At 42.2% G+C, this 14,159-nt stretch overlaps 1 protein-coding gene across 1 annotated transcript in view; it reads right to left on the bottom strand.

Annotated features, from left to right (window-relative positions):
• Window positions 1-5,349: 5,349 nt before the first annotated feature.
• LOC149285061 (FERM and PDZ domain-containing protein 1-like) overlaps window positions 5,350-14,159 on the bottom strand; it is a 33,479-nt gene continuing 24,669 nt past the window's right edge. The window contains exons 14-17 of the mRNA XM_089495856.1: window positions 13,740-13,884; window positions 9,418-9,573; window positions 8,710-9,381; window positions 5,350-7,307 (exon numbers count right to left, since the gene is read on the bottom strand). Of these exons, the coding sequence (XP_089351982.1) occupies window positions 5,350-7,307; window positions 8,710-9,381; window positions 9,418-9,573; window positions 13,740-13,884 (2,931 nt within the window). The remainder of the gene's footprint in view (window positions 7,308-8,709; window positions 9,382-9,417; window positions 9,574-13,739; window positions 13,885-14,159) is intronic.

Raw genomic sequence — 14,159 nt, 5'->3', positions numbered from 1 at the left:
GGCCGCACCTCGAGCATGTACTGGCTGACTTGGCATGATAGGAGTGTGATTGCTAACAGCAATCAAAGTCCCATCATGCCTAGTTTCCAGCACTTACACATCCGACCAGTAAATGCTGGAACCTAGGCATGATGGGACTGTGATTGCTGTTAGCAATCACACTCCTATCATGCCAAGTCAGCCAGTACATGCTGAAACCTAGCTAGCTGCCCCCCTTGTGTATTGATGCTGCCAGCAGTATGGGGTCTGCACATCACTTACAGCCACCCTGTACCAGCATGTACTGGCTGACTTGGCATGATAGGAGTGTGATTGCTAACAGCAAGCACAGTCCCATCATGCCTAGGTACCAGCATTTACTGGTTGCCTGGGTATGATAGGAGTGTGATTGCAGTGTAGACGCCAGGGCTGGCTTTGGGGTATGCAACCTGTGATTTATGCGTGTAATTTAGGGGGTTTTAAATATACCTTTTAATTACGTGTTTTTTTGTGAATTCCAATTGATCTAAACCTGCAAAGCTGGGGTTGTGTGTTATTCTGTAGATCCATATCTGCTATGCTATGTTTCCATACATTATTTATGTATACCTGCAAATACAGGGTTAATATGTCTTATTCAGTTGATTAATACCTGCAATGCTGTTTCCATGTATTTATTTGATCTATACCTGCAATGCTACGTTTCATATACTATTGTATACCTGCAAATACAGGATTTGTACGTCTGATTCTGTTTATTTGAGATCACAAGTGAATTTCAGTTGATCTATACATGCAAAGCTTGGTGTTGATCTATACCTACTATCGGCAACTGGGGCTAATGTTAATATATATGGGCAGCAGGGGCATCAATACACAAGGGGCAAAAACACTAAGGGGGTATAAACGACAATGCAGTGTGAAAAATCCATCCTGATGTAGACATCTGTGACGTAGATTGTGTCCTGCTGTTTGTGTGTTTTTGGTTATCAGTGTAGCAGAGCCTGTCCTCGGTGTGTGTGTATAGGTGTTGGTATGGCAGAGCCTGTCCTGGTGTGTGTTTGGGTGTTGGTGTGTCAGAGCCTGTCCTGGTGTGTGTGTGTGTGTGTGTGTGTTTGGATGTGGGTGTGGCAGAGCCTGTCCTGATGTGTGTGGGTGTCTGTGTGGCAGAGCCTGTCCTGGTGTGTGTGTGTGTTTGGTTGTTGGTGTGGCAGAGCCTGTCCTGGTGTGTGTGTCTGGGTGTCGGTGTGACAGAGCCTGTCCTGGTGTGTGTGTCTGGGTGTCGGTGTGACAAAGCCTGTCCTGGTGTGTGTGTCTGGGTGTTGGTGTGACAGAGCCTGTCCTGGTGTGTGTGTCTGTGTCACAGAGCCTGTCCTGGTGTGTGTGTCTGGGTGTCGGTGTGACAGAGCCTGTCCTGGTGTGTGTGTTCAGTTGTCAGTGTGGCAGAGCCTGTCCTGGTGTGTGTGTCTGGGTGTCGGTGTGACAGAGCCTGTCCTGTTGTGTGTGTCTGTGTGGCAGAGCCTGTCCTGGTGTGTGTGTGTGTTTGGTTGTCGGTGTGGCAGAGCCTGTCCTGGTGTGTGTCTGGGTGTCGGTGTGACAGAGCCTGTCCTGGTGTGTGTGTTCAGTTGTCAGTGTCACAGAGCCTGTCCTGGTGTGTGTGTCTGGGTGTCGGTGTGACAGAGCCTGTCCTGGTGTGTGTGTTCAGTTGTCAGTGTGGCAGAGCCTGTCCTGGTGTGTGTGTCTGGGTGTCGGTGTGACAGAGCCTGTCCTGTTGTGTGTGTGTCTGTGTGGCAGAGCCTGTCCTGGTGTGTGTGTGTGTGTTTGGTTGTCGGTGTGGCAGAGCCTGTCCTGGTGTGTGTCTGGGTGTCGGTGTGACAGAGCCTGTCCTGGTGTGTGTGTTCAGTTGTCAGTGTCACAGAGCCTGTCCTGGTGTGTGTGTCTGGGTGTCGGTGTGACAGAGCCTGTCCTGGTGTGTGTGTTCAGTTGTCAGTGTGGCAGAGCCTGTCCTGGTGTGTGTGTCTGGGTGTCGGTGTGACAGAGCCTGTCCTGTTGTGTGTGTGTCTGTGTGGCAGAGCCTGTCCTGGTGTGTGTGTGTGTGTTTGGTTGTCGGTGTGGCAGAGCCTGTCCTGGTGTGTGTGTCGGTGTGACAGAGCCTGTCCTGGTGTGTGTGTTCAGTTGTCAGTGTCACAGAGCCTGTCCTGGTGTGTGTGTCTGGGTGTCGGTGTGACAGAGCCTGTCCTGGTGTGTGTGTTCAGTTGTCAGTGTGGCAGAGCCTGTCCTGGTGTGTGTGTCTGGGTGTCGGTGTGACAGAGCCTTTCCTGGTGTGTGTGTTTGGTTGTCGGTGTGGCAGAGCCTGTCCTGGTGTGTGTGTCTGGGTGTCGGTGTGACAGAGCCTGTCTTGGTGTGTGTGTTTGGTCATCTGTTTCCTGGCACTTAACTTACAGTAGGAATTATTTAATTTATATTTATCCAGAGATAAAATGCCCTCCTGAAGTTGTAGTGACTTCAGGGGACAAAACGTTACAAGGCCCTGAAATCATTTAGTGGAAAAGTTATGTATTGTGTTATAATATTTATTTCAAGGATTAGTCGCACTCAGTTGTGGCTTCAGGCTTCCCATGTTGAATGATCAAGTATTATTTTAGCCCAATAACAAAAGTATAATTCCATAGCACATTACTTTTGGAAATTATTAATGCCCCCCCAGTTTGACTGTGGTATCTTGTGTGCCCCCCCTATATATTGTTTCTTGAGTCGCCACTGCAAACACTTAATAGTCACTTGACACAAGAGCATTGTACGTTGTTGCATTGTTTTATGTGATTTGACCTTAAAAGGAAGAAATACATTTAGAAAACAGATAAGGTATGCTTGCTTAACAAGCTAGAGAGTATAGTTAATGTTTGTAACATTCATGAATGTATCAGCTTATCTCAAGGAAAGTTTATTTCAAAATCCAAGAGGACCCTGCTTTGTTCACATGCTTGGCATTGTAGGTAGTGTCCTATGAAGAGTATTTTCCCTTTTTTTTAACAGCATGCAATTATTTGTTAAAGTATTTGTTGCATTTTCCAAAAATGGTCCACAGGACCGTTAAAGATCAACAGGATAATCCAGCCACCTTTGGGATATATTGAAGCAGAGCTCTGGGACATGATGTCATATCGTGGCCTGTGCTTCAATACATCACAATTGGGAGCTGGCAATTTCAGAGATAAATGGGCAGTCAGTAACTGGCCCATACACTACTGCCCCTCTCTCTCTCTCTCTCTCTCATCTCTCCCCTCTCTCTCGTAAACCAACATTTATTTATCAATGGATCCATGGTGTCCTGAAATAACTTATTGCAGGCCCACAAGTCAAAATATATTTTCTTATAACTATGTGTAATATAAGAGTAAACTTCATGATCACGGCTATATTGTAACTTTAAGAGCTTCTTGCCATTTTTGCTATGAATTTGTAGAACTAAAAACTCTTTTTGTACCGACAAGCATTATATATTGTATTTGTTTTCTGTTTCTGAAAACAACCTAAGTTTTCACTAGGACAAGGATTGCACCACCAATATCTTTCAAAGCTTGTGGCAGCCTTTTTTCATACACACTTGCTTACACAGTATATGTACAACTGCTGAAAAAAGATCCTGGATTCTCAAGTCCACTCACCACACAATGAAATCACATTTTTTTTTTAAGAAATCAAGTTTAATTTTACTTCAAGTTTACTTTGTGGATATATATACCGTATTGGCTCGAATATAGGCCGCACTTTTTCCCGACACTTTAAGTCTTTAAAGTGGGGGTGCGGCCTATATTCGGGGTCTAGCGCCCGACGCCCAGGACATGCAGTCCCGGGTGCCGGGCAGGGTTAGGATACAGATCCCCCGGAGCGGTGCAGGGGACCTGCATCCTACTCCCCGATACGCTCAGACAGCCTCCCCTGCCAGCACTTTCCACGGGGGGGGGGTGCCGGCACAGGAGGTTGTCTAAGCGCATCGTGCGGATGGTCCGCACGATGCGTTTTACCTCTGCCCCCAAGACTTACCAGAGGAGACTCCCGGGTGTCTTGCGGGGCCGGCGGGGGACATCTACGCAATACGCGTACACAACTTCCGGTGCCGTCACATCAGCTGAGTGCCGGCCCCGGAAGTTGTGTACGCGTATTGCGTAGATGTCCCCCGCCGCCCCCGCAAGACACCCGGGAGTCTCCTCTGGTAAGTCGGGGGGGCAGAGTGGCAGCATATCTCGGGGGGGGTGGAGGAGGAGGACAGTGGCAGCATATCTCGAGGGGGGAGGAGGACAGTGGCAGCATATCTCGAGGGGGGAGGAGGACAGTGGCAGCATATCTCGGGGGGGGGAGAGACAGAGTGGCAGCATATCTCGGGGGGGGGGAGACAGAGTGGCAGCATGTTTTTTTGGTGCTTTTTAAAAAAAGCACCAAACTTTTAGGGTGCGGCCTATATACGGGGGCGGCCTATATCCGAGCCAATACGGTATATATATATATATATATACAGACACACACACAGGTATATACACAATATAATGTTTGGTAGCATAATGCAACAGTATATAACTTTAAAAAAAAAATACATGAAGCATATATTATAGTTACATCTTTTTAACTAAAGAAAAATATTCTGCTAATAACTTTAATAACAAAACAAAAATGATACTCTTTATTTGTAATCAAAATATATACAACTGTTTATCTGATATTTTCATAGTTCTTTGGTGCCTAAATATGTTATTCATACAAGTAGAATAAATCTGAAAATATTTTATAAGTTAAAGCTATAATACTGCTAAATTATATTACAATACGTGATCATGTGGATGTACATATCTATTACCATATGCATTGGGGCTCAAATATGCCAAAATTATTGTGACATGAAGTTTAAAAAGAGGTCTTATCAGCATAGCAACCAATTTTATGTTGCTGCTGATTGGACAATTTCAATGATAGCTATAGTAATAAGACTACTTTTTAAACTTTGTACCTTTGTACCATTTTGTTTACATAACCCCTATAGTTTGTGCAAATATCCACTGATCCAAATGCAAGACATCTGTAAGGCAATACTGATCTTATTGGCAGGGTATACTAGTTGGTGCTGTAAATACTAACTAACTGACCGGGCTAGATCTGCTGGAAAACAGAGACATTCATTTTATTCCATGAAGTTAGCAAAACTTAAATGTTCTAATCAAACAAAACAAAAAACACTGCTAGAACAGTGATCTACTGTGTGACTATTTTAACCTGCATACTGTTCTATGATGTACGATCTAGATTTGTCATAGCAAAATTGTGCAAATGTTTAGTAAATCACTGTTTGTGAAAGCATTTTTGAAATGTTTCATTTCACAACGATAACAGTGTCCTGTAGTGTTGTGTCAGGCAAAAAACAGCAGCAGTAAGAGCAGTGCACTGGCGAGACAAAAGTTTAAGATGTAAGTCTCTGCCTTCAGTCTCCGAGGTCTTTTTGGCCGCCTGGACTAATTGATTATAAGTGCATATAAGATCTTGAAGGTTAACATGGACATCCTGCTGACGTTTACTGCATCGAACACAACTGGAAAACTGGAGGCAAACCTCTGTCGTGTGTATAAGAATGACGAGTGTTTCTTCTGCTGCTCGATACATCTCTTCGGATGATTGGTCTGATCTCAGAATCTTTTGGGAGGTAGACATCATCTTACGAGACACACCAGAAAGAGATAACTTTTGTTCAGAAAAAGCTATACCACATTTGTCTTGGGGGTGCACCTTCCCCTTGTTTTTATAATCTTCTAAAATGTTTTGCAGGTCCAGCACACTATCTTGCAGCTTGCCATAGCCAGAGGGTGTGCCTTCTATTCTAGCTCTTAAGAGATTGAGAACTTCATGATGATCTTTTCCATCACTGATGCCATTTGTTGCAATATGGTTGTTTTCTACAAACAATCTGTTTTCTGATACAGGAGGAATTGTCATTGGTAATGAGGAGATCAGGGGTTCTGGTGCTACCATATCATCATCAGTCTCAGCATCTACACCACGAAAACAGCTAGCGTAAGATAACTGGCAGCTGCAGTTTCCAGGTTTTGTTACTCTAGCTTCATTATATTTTTTTAGATCTGAATTGTGTGCCATGTCACTTGCATTTTCCATACTGCATTCACTATAGTTCAGTCTAAAACTTTCAAGAGAAGAATCAACTAGGTTCTGTCTCCCTGATTGGGTTTTTGAATTTACTGAAAGTGCACAATCCTCTGCCTCCTCATCATGAGAAAGTTCTAAAGTGCATAGTGCTGTTTGGGAAGTAGTTGCGGATGCATCCGTGTCAACTCTCCAGCATTCAGTCATATCAGGTGCATTCTCTACTTCTGATGCTGATGTGTACCGTACCATATGTTCTTCCTCATCACCATGAGGCACATTTTCACCATTGGATACCAAAATTACACAGTTTCTGTTGTTTTTACAGCCAGGAGAGTTAGGTCTTCCTACACAATTCATGAAAGATATTGGTTCTTCTGGCTGAGTGAAAAAAAGTGACTTCATTCCTAAAGGATCTGAGTTAGAATTAAAACCAGTTTGTTCATCAATTGTTTCATCGTGAATTCTGTTTTTACACGTGTCTTCAAATGTTTTCATCTCTGTCTCAAAGTCATCTAATATTTTTCTATCTTTGGAGGTGTTAACTAAATTATTGTCACTGCAACTGAATGACGTTGGACTGGAATCAGGTTGGTCGTCCAGTTGTAGAGATATTTGGGAGGGACTGGCTCGACCACTGAACTCTGAGATCATCCAGTTGGGTGAAGCGGGGGAGGTCTCTTGATTATGAATACTGGTTTGATAACATGTACTTCTTTGTTCTGTCTCTTCTGTGGTGGAGTCACCTCTGAAACGAATAGCGGAGACAGATGATGTCACAGTGTCTGTCACAGACTTTATTTCCATGGTGTCAGGTTCCATTTCCATTATGTTTGGTGAAGGTGCTTTGGTTTTTAGTATGGGTTTGTGCTGGAAAAGTGGTTTAGTTTCTAACAGGGCAGGCTCTCCCTTGGTGTCTTTTAGAGAAGATACTGTTGGTGAATGTGAACCAACAGACATGTGAGATTCTTTCTCATAACAACACACATGATCTATAGCCTCTGAAGAACTGGATGGTGACAAAGGAAATGTGACTTGAGATGTGTAGTCTGTCTGTAAGTATGACCGCCTTTTTCTCAAAAGTTTTGTTGGCCTTCTTAAATCCTTTTGCTTTTTTCCCATATATGTATTTTCTGGATAAGGAAACATTGTTTTATCTGTACTGTAAACTGATTTTGAACCTGAGAAGAATGAAAAGAAGTAATCAGTGACAGACAACTAGAGTATCAACACTAAATATAAGCATTCATTGAGCAACCAAGGATGCATAATACATGTGTATTGTCTCCTAGTTGACCTATGTATGCATGTTCTGGGTAAGGTTGGCAGGTCCAAGGAGGCTGCAGCCCCTCTGCTGCAAAATCTCTAGTTTATCTCCCCAATGGTGTGACACTGCTCAATGCAGGTTTCCATTGCCTTTTTTTGTTTGCTCTCGTTTTCCGATGTACGACCTGGCTTTGCGTGATTACCCTTCCGGCTCCTGATTCCTTTCTATTGTACCCTGACACTGCTGACCTAGTTTTTGCTACTTATATAATAAAGGATTTTTTTATTTTTTACTTTTGTGTCAGTCTGGTTACTGGTTCCTTACAAAACCCCAGGTTACTTCAAATGCTGGTATTTTAACTCTTTCCATGGACACATTTTACCACCAGCCTTTTTCAAACTTTGTGGCAGTATTTCTTTTGTGTGTGTGTTTTCCAAACACATTGGTCTTCAGGTATGAATATACAGCTCCTGGTATATGTCCAACGCCCTATATGTGTTCACCAGTACAGATATACCACCCATGCATGGATTTGCCTTGCTGTTTGGGGAAAAAAGAGCCACATTTGGGAGGTAAAATTTGGTGATCCTGTGCCCATGCCCTATTTCAGACATCAATTTACCCAATGAAACCATATATTTTTTAAAACTAGACACCCCAGGGTATTTCAAATGCTTGTATTTTAACCATTTCATACACTAATTTTACCAGCTTTTGCCAAAGTTTGTAGTAGTAGTTTTTTTGCTTCACACACATAGTACTTCAGGTATTAATTTATTGTTCCTGGTATATGTCACTGCCAAACAATACCCCAATATGTGTTCAGGAACATCCCCTGAGTATAGTCATACCACCCATGATTGGTTTGGTTGGTTGTTTGCGTGTTAAAAGGTCACATTTGACCTATTCATTATTTGTGACATCTTTGAAACCAGCTAATTCAATTTTACCTAATCAAACCATTTTTGAAAAATAGACACCCCAGGCTATTGAAATGCTGGTACTTTAACTTTTTTCATGTAATGATGTTTGGGAAGATACAGCGCCAATTTTAGAACTTCCTCATAAAAATATTTTATTTTTAATTACATTTTTCTTTATTTTTTTAACTATCTTTACATTTTCAATTTTTTTTATATATTTTTTAATTTATCTCACTGATCACATAGTGTAAGGTGAGGAGGAGTCCAAACTTAGCATCTGGGTCTTGTGGCTCTCTGTACTGGTCAGGAGGGGAACAACGGGTCTGGATTAGTCCTGGCTGAGCTAATGCCCTACTGTGGACAGTACAGTACAAACTTTTATTCAGTTCTTACCTGATGAAGTCAGAGTTGGTGTAAACCTTTCTGCAGCATCAAAAAATTCCTCATCAGAGCTGGTGTCCCCGAAACCAGGTGGAGGATCCAAGATGGGTGCTTCCACTCCTTCATTAAAAACTATATTGTAAGCACTCATGTGTTTGTTTTCAGTGGCTGGATTTGTCACACAGTTCTCAGGGCTACTGGGAATATTCTTGTCCACACTACTGGCTGGTGAGACATTGGTGCAAAGGCTGTAGTATTCCATGATATTGCTTTCCACAAACTGACTTTCAAGGGAAAAACATAGTGGTTCCTCCTCATCTCTACCCTCTGTATCTATGTGCTCTGATGAATCCATAATGGTGTCTGTTCTGTTGCTGGGTTGCAAAAAACAAAGTAATGGATCTGATTCTAACCTTCTGTCTTCTTTTAGTTCTTGATTGTCATTAAAAACACTCTGGTCTTCCATTGTCATATTATTCAAGCTGTGGGTATAAAACTGAAAGAACTCTGGTCTACTTGAAGAACATGTTTCCAGGTCATCTTCTTCGAGGGCATCAATTGAATCACTTGACCAGCTAATTTTGTAACCTTGACTTTCAGTATTGGCAGAATCAGAGGGTTCAGAAATACTGTCTGTATCATTATTCCCTTTGTCATAGCTCTCTTGCTCTCCGACACCACTGTCTTTCTTGACATGCTTTGGTTTGAATTCATGAACACATTCTTCCTCATCACCTTCTCCATTACCTTCTTCCTCCTCTTCTTTTAGTGGTTTTATATTAGGGTATTTCATAAAGTGACGATCTGATGAGACCTTCAGAGGAGAATCAACTTCAAATGATTCCTCTGAATCACTGCAGACTCGAGATTCATAACCTTTTTAAAATAAATACGTGAAGTTAATACAAATATATTTAATTTCAAATGTGTGAAATCGTATGTAAGGAAACATTACATAAAATTACATATTTATTTGGAACCAGTCAATGATCTTTCTGGTATCCAGGCGACTTTTTAAAAAGTATCCTACCAACTACATGAATTCCTAGTAACTCTTTATAGCATATCTGAAGCCTAAACTCCATGATAAAAAAATCAAGGTTTTATCGCTACTTATACCTAAGGTAAAGAAAGAAAACCCTATGCTCTAAAAAGGCTTAAACAGCCAAAGCCTCATACCACAACATATAACAACCCAGTAGCGTACCTAGCGCGGGGCGGGGGCGGTCTGCCCCGGGTGCCCATTGTCAGGGGGGTGCCACGGGCTAGGGTGACCACATGTCCGGATCCCCGGCAGCATCGTAATTTTTTTTTCACACGGAGGAGAGAGAGGGGCGCCTAGCAACCGTTCGGTGCCCCTCAGTCTCCTTCGCGAGGCCTCTAACTCCGTCACGGTGCCGGCATGTCATGTTGAGCGCCGAAATATGACGTCATATTTCGCCACTCAGCAGTGAAGCAGCGCAGCGGCACAGCAGGAAGCAGCGGCAGAGCAGGAAAACTGAGGCGTCGTGCTCCCACCGCAGGGTGGTAAGTAAAAAAACTTTAACTACAAAGGGGGAGAGGGGGGGTAGATAGTGAGGAGGGGGGGTAGATAGTGAGAAGGGGAGGGGGTAGATAGTGCGGAGGGGGGTAGATAGTGGGGAGGGGAGGGTAGATAGTGAGAAGGGGTAGAAAAGGGGGAAAGGTAGATAGTGAGAATGAGTAAGAGAATGAATGAATGAGTGGATGAATTGTCTGAATGAGGGAGATAATTAATGAGTGTGAGAATGCATTAATGAATGTGTAAATTTGTGTGAATGAGAGAGAATAAATTATTGTGTGAATTAATTATGTGAATGAAAGTGTGAATTAGTGCTGGTCAGGTTCTATGTGGGCAGTGTGGACGCCAGGGCTGGCTTTGGGTTGTGCAACTATATGCCTGTAGCTTTATCTCTTGCTATGTTTCCATACATTATTATTGTATATCTGCAAATACGGGATTTGTATGTCTGATTCTATGCCTCCAGTGCTGAGTTCACATGTGAACAATAATAATAACAATATATATATAATTGCTAACAGCAATCACACTCCTATCATGCCAAGCCAGCTAGTACATGCTGGAATATGGGCATGTCTGGGCATGATAGGAGTGTGATTGCTGTTAACAATCATATATATATATATATATATATATTTTGCTGTGTTTCTTACTTTAACCCCTTCAGGACCGGGATTTTTAAACTAGGGTGTCGCTAAATGTCATGAAGAATGCCATGTCTTTCTTCAACTGTAATTTCTCTCTTATCAATTGGTGCACCCACACAAATCATATATTGTTTTTTTCAGCACAAGTAGGGCTTTCATTTGAAACCATATTAAGCTGGGTTGTACATTGTTTTGTTTGAAATAAACTGGAAAAAGTGGGGAAAAAATGAAAAAAACGCATTTTTTTACAGTTTTGTATACATACAAATTGTACACACATTGAACCAATGGGAAAAAATTATCCCAAATATATTAATTAAGTTGTCCTGATTTGGAAACCACCCAACATGGCCAGGATTTTTATCTAGTTTGACCAGTAAAGGGCAAATATTGCAAGGCATGAATCACGTTTTTGAAACGTAATTTTTTTCAAATTTGGCATGGTAGTCTAATAACTGCAATAGTTGTCACAGATACTGATTATCCCTCCAAAATTATATGTTTATGAACAGTAGATAAGTCAAGGTGTACAACTAGGGTCATTTTGACACTTTTCAAACAGGGATTTTATCGCCAATTGCTGCCAAATTTTGAGGTATTTTTATATTTTTTGGGGTTTTTAGCATATGTTGCAATGTTGCTTTATATTTTATATTATATTTTGTAAAGAATATGTGCAACTGCAGAAAAAAACACCAAATTGTGTTCACCAACATCCCCCTGGTTCCAACAAGGCCTCACATGCATGGTTCATGCATTTTTTGAGGAAGCTATGAGGGTAAAACTGGAACATGCGCATTTTAGTTTTCAAATTTGGAATTTTCAGAAATTGGTTTCCTGGGCCCATATCCTATTTTGGGACATTTTGGAAGCCCCCCACTGTAAATTACCCCATAAAAGTATATATTTATGAACAGTAGATGAGTCAAGGTGTTCAACTAGGGTAGTTTTGACAGTTTTCAGCCAGCCATTTCTTCACTGATGTCTGCCAAACTTCACAGGGAAATTATTTTATTGCGTTTTTAACGCATACATTTCAATGTTGCACTGAATTTCTTGCACACCATAAGTGCAACAGAGGAACACCACATTTTGTTCACCAACATCCCATGAGTCCAACAAGGCCATGCATTTTTGGTTCATGCATTTTTTGAGGAAGCTATGAGGGCAAAACTGGAACATGTGCATTTACATTTTTTTAAATATTTTTTTTTATCAGATTATTTGTAAGTGACAGGTTTAGGCCGCTGACATCAATCAGGGAGACCGATCAATAATCAGCAACTTAAAATGTCACTGACAAGTCATCAGGTAATAATTATGATTTTTTTATTTATTAATAATTTGTGTTTTTTCATAAATAACCTAGATGACCCCTCTCTCTTTGTAGAGCAGGGTCATCCGTGGGCTGCCATAGATGATCCGATCACTCCTATTGGCCAGGAGCAATCTGATCAGCCCAGCCCAGCATTTGACCTGGAAGCACCCTGGACTTTCAGGTCAGTGCTGTTATTTTTTTTATTATGATTTTATTAATTTTTATTTTTATTTATTTATTTTTAATTTTTTTTTAATTATTATTATTATTATTTTTTACATTTTTTTTAACTCTTTCAATGCTGATGCTCCATTGAAGCACAGCATTGACTGATATTTAGTCCCCACAAGCTTGTGGGGACTAATATTAAGCCCTGCAATGCTGCGATGGGGGTCATACACAATCGCAGCATTGAAGGGGTTAATTGAGGAAGAGGGGGGTAGGGGTTAATTTAGCAAGGGAGGGGGTGGGGTGGCTGGTCTCCACATGAGTGTGAACCCTGTGAACCCTGTCTCCCTGTCCCTGAAGCTGCCTCTGGCAGCTGGGACACAATCTCCCATAGACTGGAGATTGTAGGGCAGGAGTCTCTTTGATCAGTCCTACAGGACTGATCAAAGGACTTCTGGGGGCTCGTTTTTGCTGTTGCTGGTCTGCCTGGCAGACCACCAGCAGCAGAGCCCCCTACAAAACGGGAATTAACCCCTTCAATGCCCCATTGAAGGGGTTAACGCTGCACTGACGCTCTCATGGAGCGATCAGGCAGCAGGGGGGTGTTGGGTCAGGTCCCCACACACCACCCCCTTCCCTGAAGCTGCAATCACGGTTTCTGCCTAGAGAATCACTCCGTGGGAGTGATCGTGGGCTTGGGGGCGGGTTTAGAGAGGCTGTGCTGTCTGCCCAGATTCCTGGGCAGACAGCAGCAGCAGTGCCCCCACGATCTCCACGATTGTGGCGATGTGGGGGCGGTTTTTGGAGGAGACGTACCTGGTACATCCTGGTCTACCGGTGACCGGTAACCAGGAAGTACCAGGTACGTCCCGGACCTGAAGGGGTTAAATAAAACTGAGATTTTTTTTATGGTGGGGGGGTCATATTTGGTTTCGGACAGGTAAATGCTGGATGTTTCGGTGCATCCCTAAGCCAGACAATGAAGTGGTAGGCCTACACCACATCAATGTTTGGCTTAGTATATAGTGATAGGAGTTATGCTGCACTATTATCAGTGTCTGGCTCAATGTATAGTGATAGGGATTACGCTGTACCACCGTCAATGTCTGCCTCAGTACATAGTGTTAGGTGTTATGCTTTACCACCGTCAATGTCTGCCTCAGTATATAGTGGTAGGTGTTATGCTGTACCACCGTCAATGTCTGCCTCAGTATATAATGATAACAGTAATGCTGTACCACCTTCAATGTCTGCGTCAGTATATAACTATAGAAGCTATGCAGTTTTAAAGTGTTTGGGGGGGGGGGTGCCCCAGGTGCCGAATACTCTAGGTACGCCCCTGTAACAACCTACAGTTTTGGAGTCTTACCTTCTTCAGCAGACACTCGATGCACTTGGTTATGACCAAGCCATGTAAATACAGAAGTTCCAGAATCCACAAACAGCTTGCAGTATCCAGAAATAAGGCATGATATATCCTTTGCATTGTTTGACTCCAGCAACAGAGAAAGAGGCTTTAAGAAAATACAAATCTTGTCAGCAAAACTAAAGAAAATAATTAAATATACCCAAAGGTTGCAAAATATACTAAAGTTCTATAAAAGTGTAGTAACTTTATATTTCACCTGCCACACATATTCTGAGGAATAATGAAGATGGATGGAATTGACACTTTTACACATGCAGTGTTAAAATAATTCACTGTTTTTAGTGTGTGTCATCTTTTACAGAGTTATTATTCTTTCAACATAAATCATGCTTCACTGAATAATTCTGAATAATATTTCCT

Source organism: Sceloporus occidentalis, unplaced genomic scaffold (genome assembly GCF_023333645.1).
Source record: "Sceloporus occidentalis isolate IW3139 unplaced genomic scaffold, rSceOcc1.0.p SCAF_85, whole genome shotgun sequence".
Taxonomy (NCBI): domain Eukaryota; kingdom Metazoa; phylum Chordata; class Lepidosauria; order Squamata; family Phrynosomatidae; genus Sceloporus; species Sceloporus occidentalis.
The sequence above is the reverse complement of the archived record's forward strand: the minus strand, read 5'-3'. Positions and strand labels throughout refer to the sequence as shown.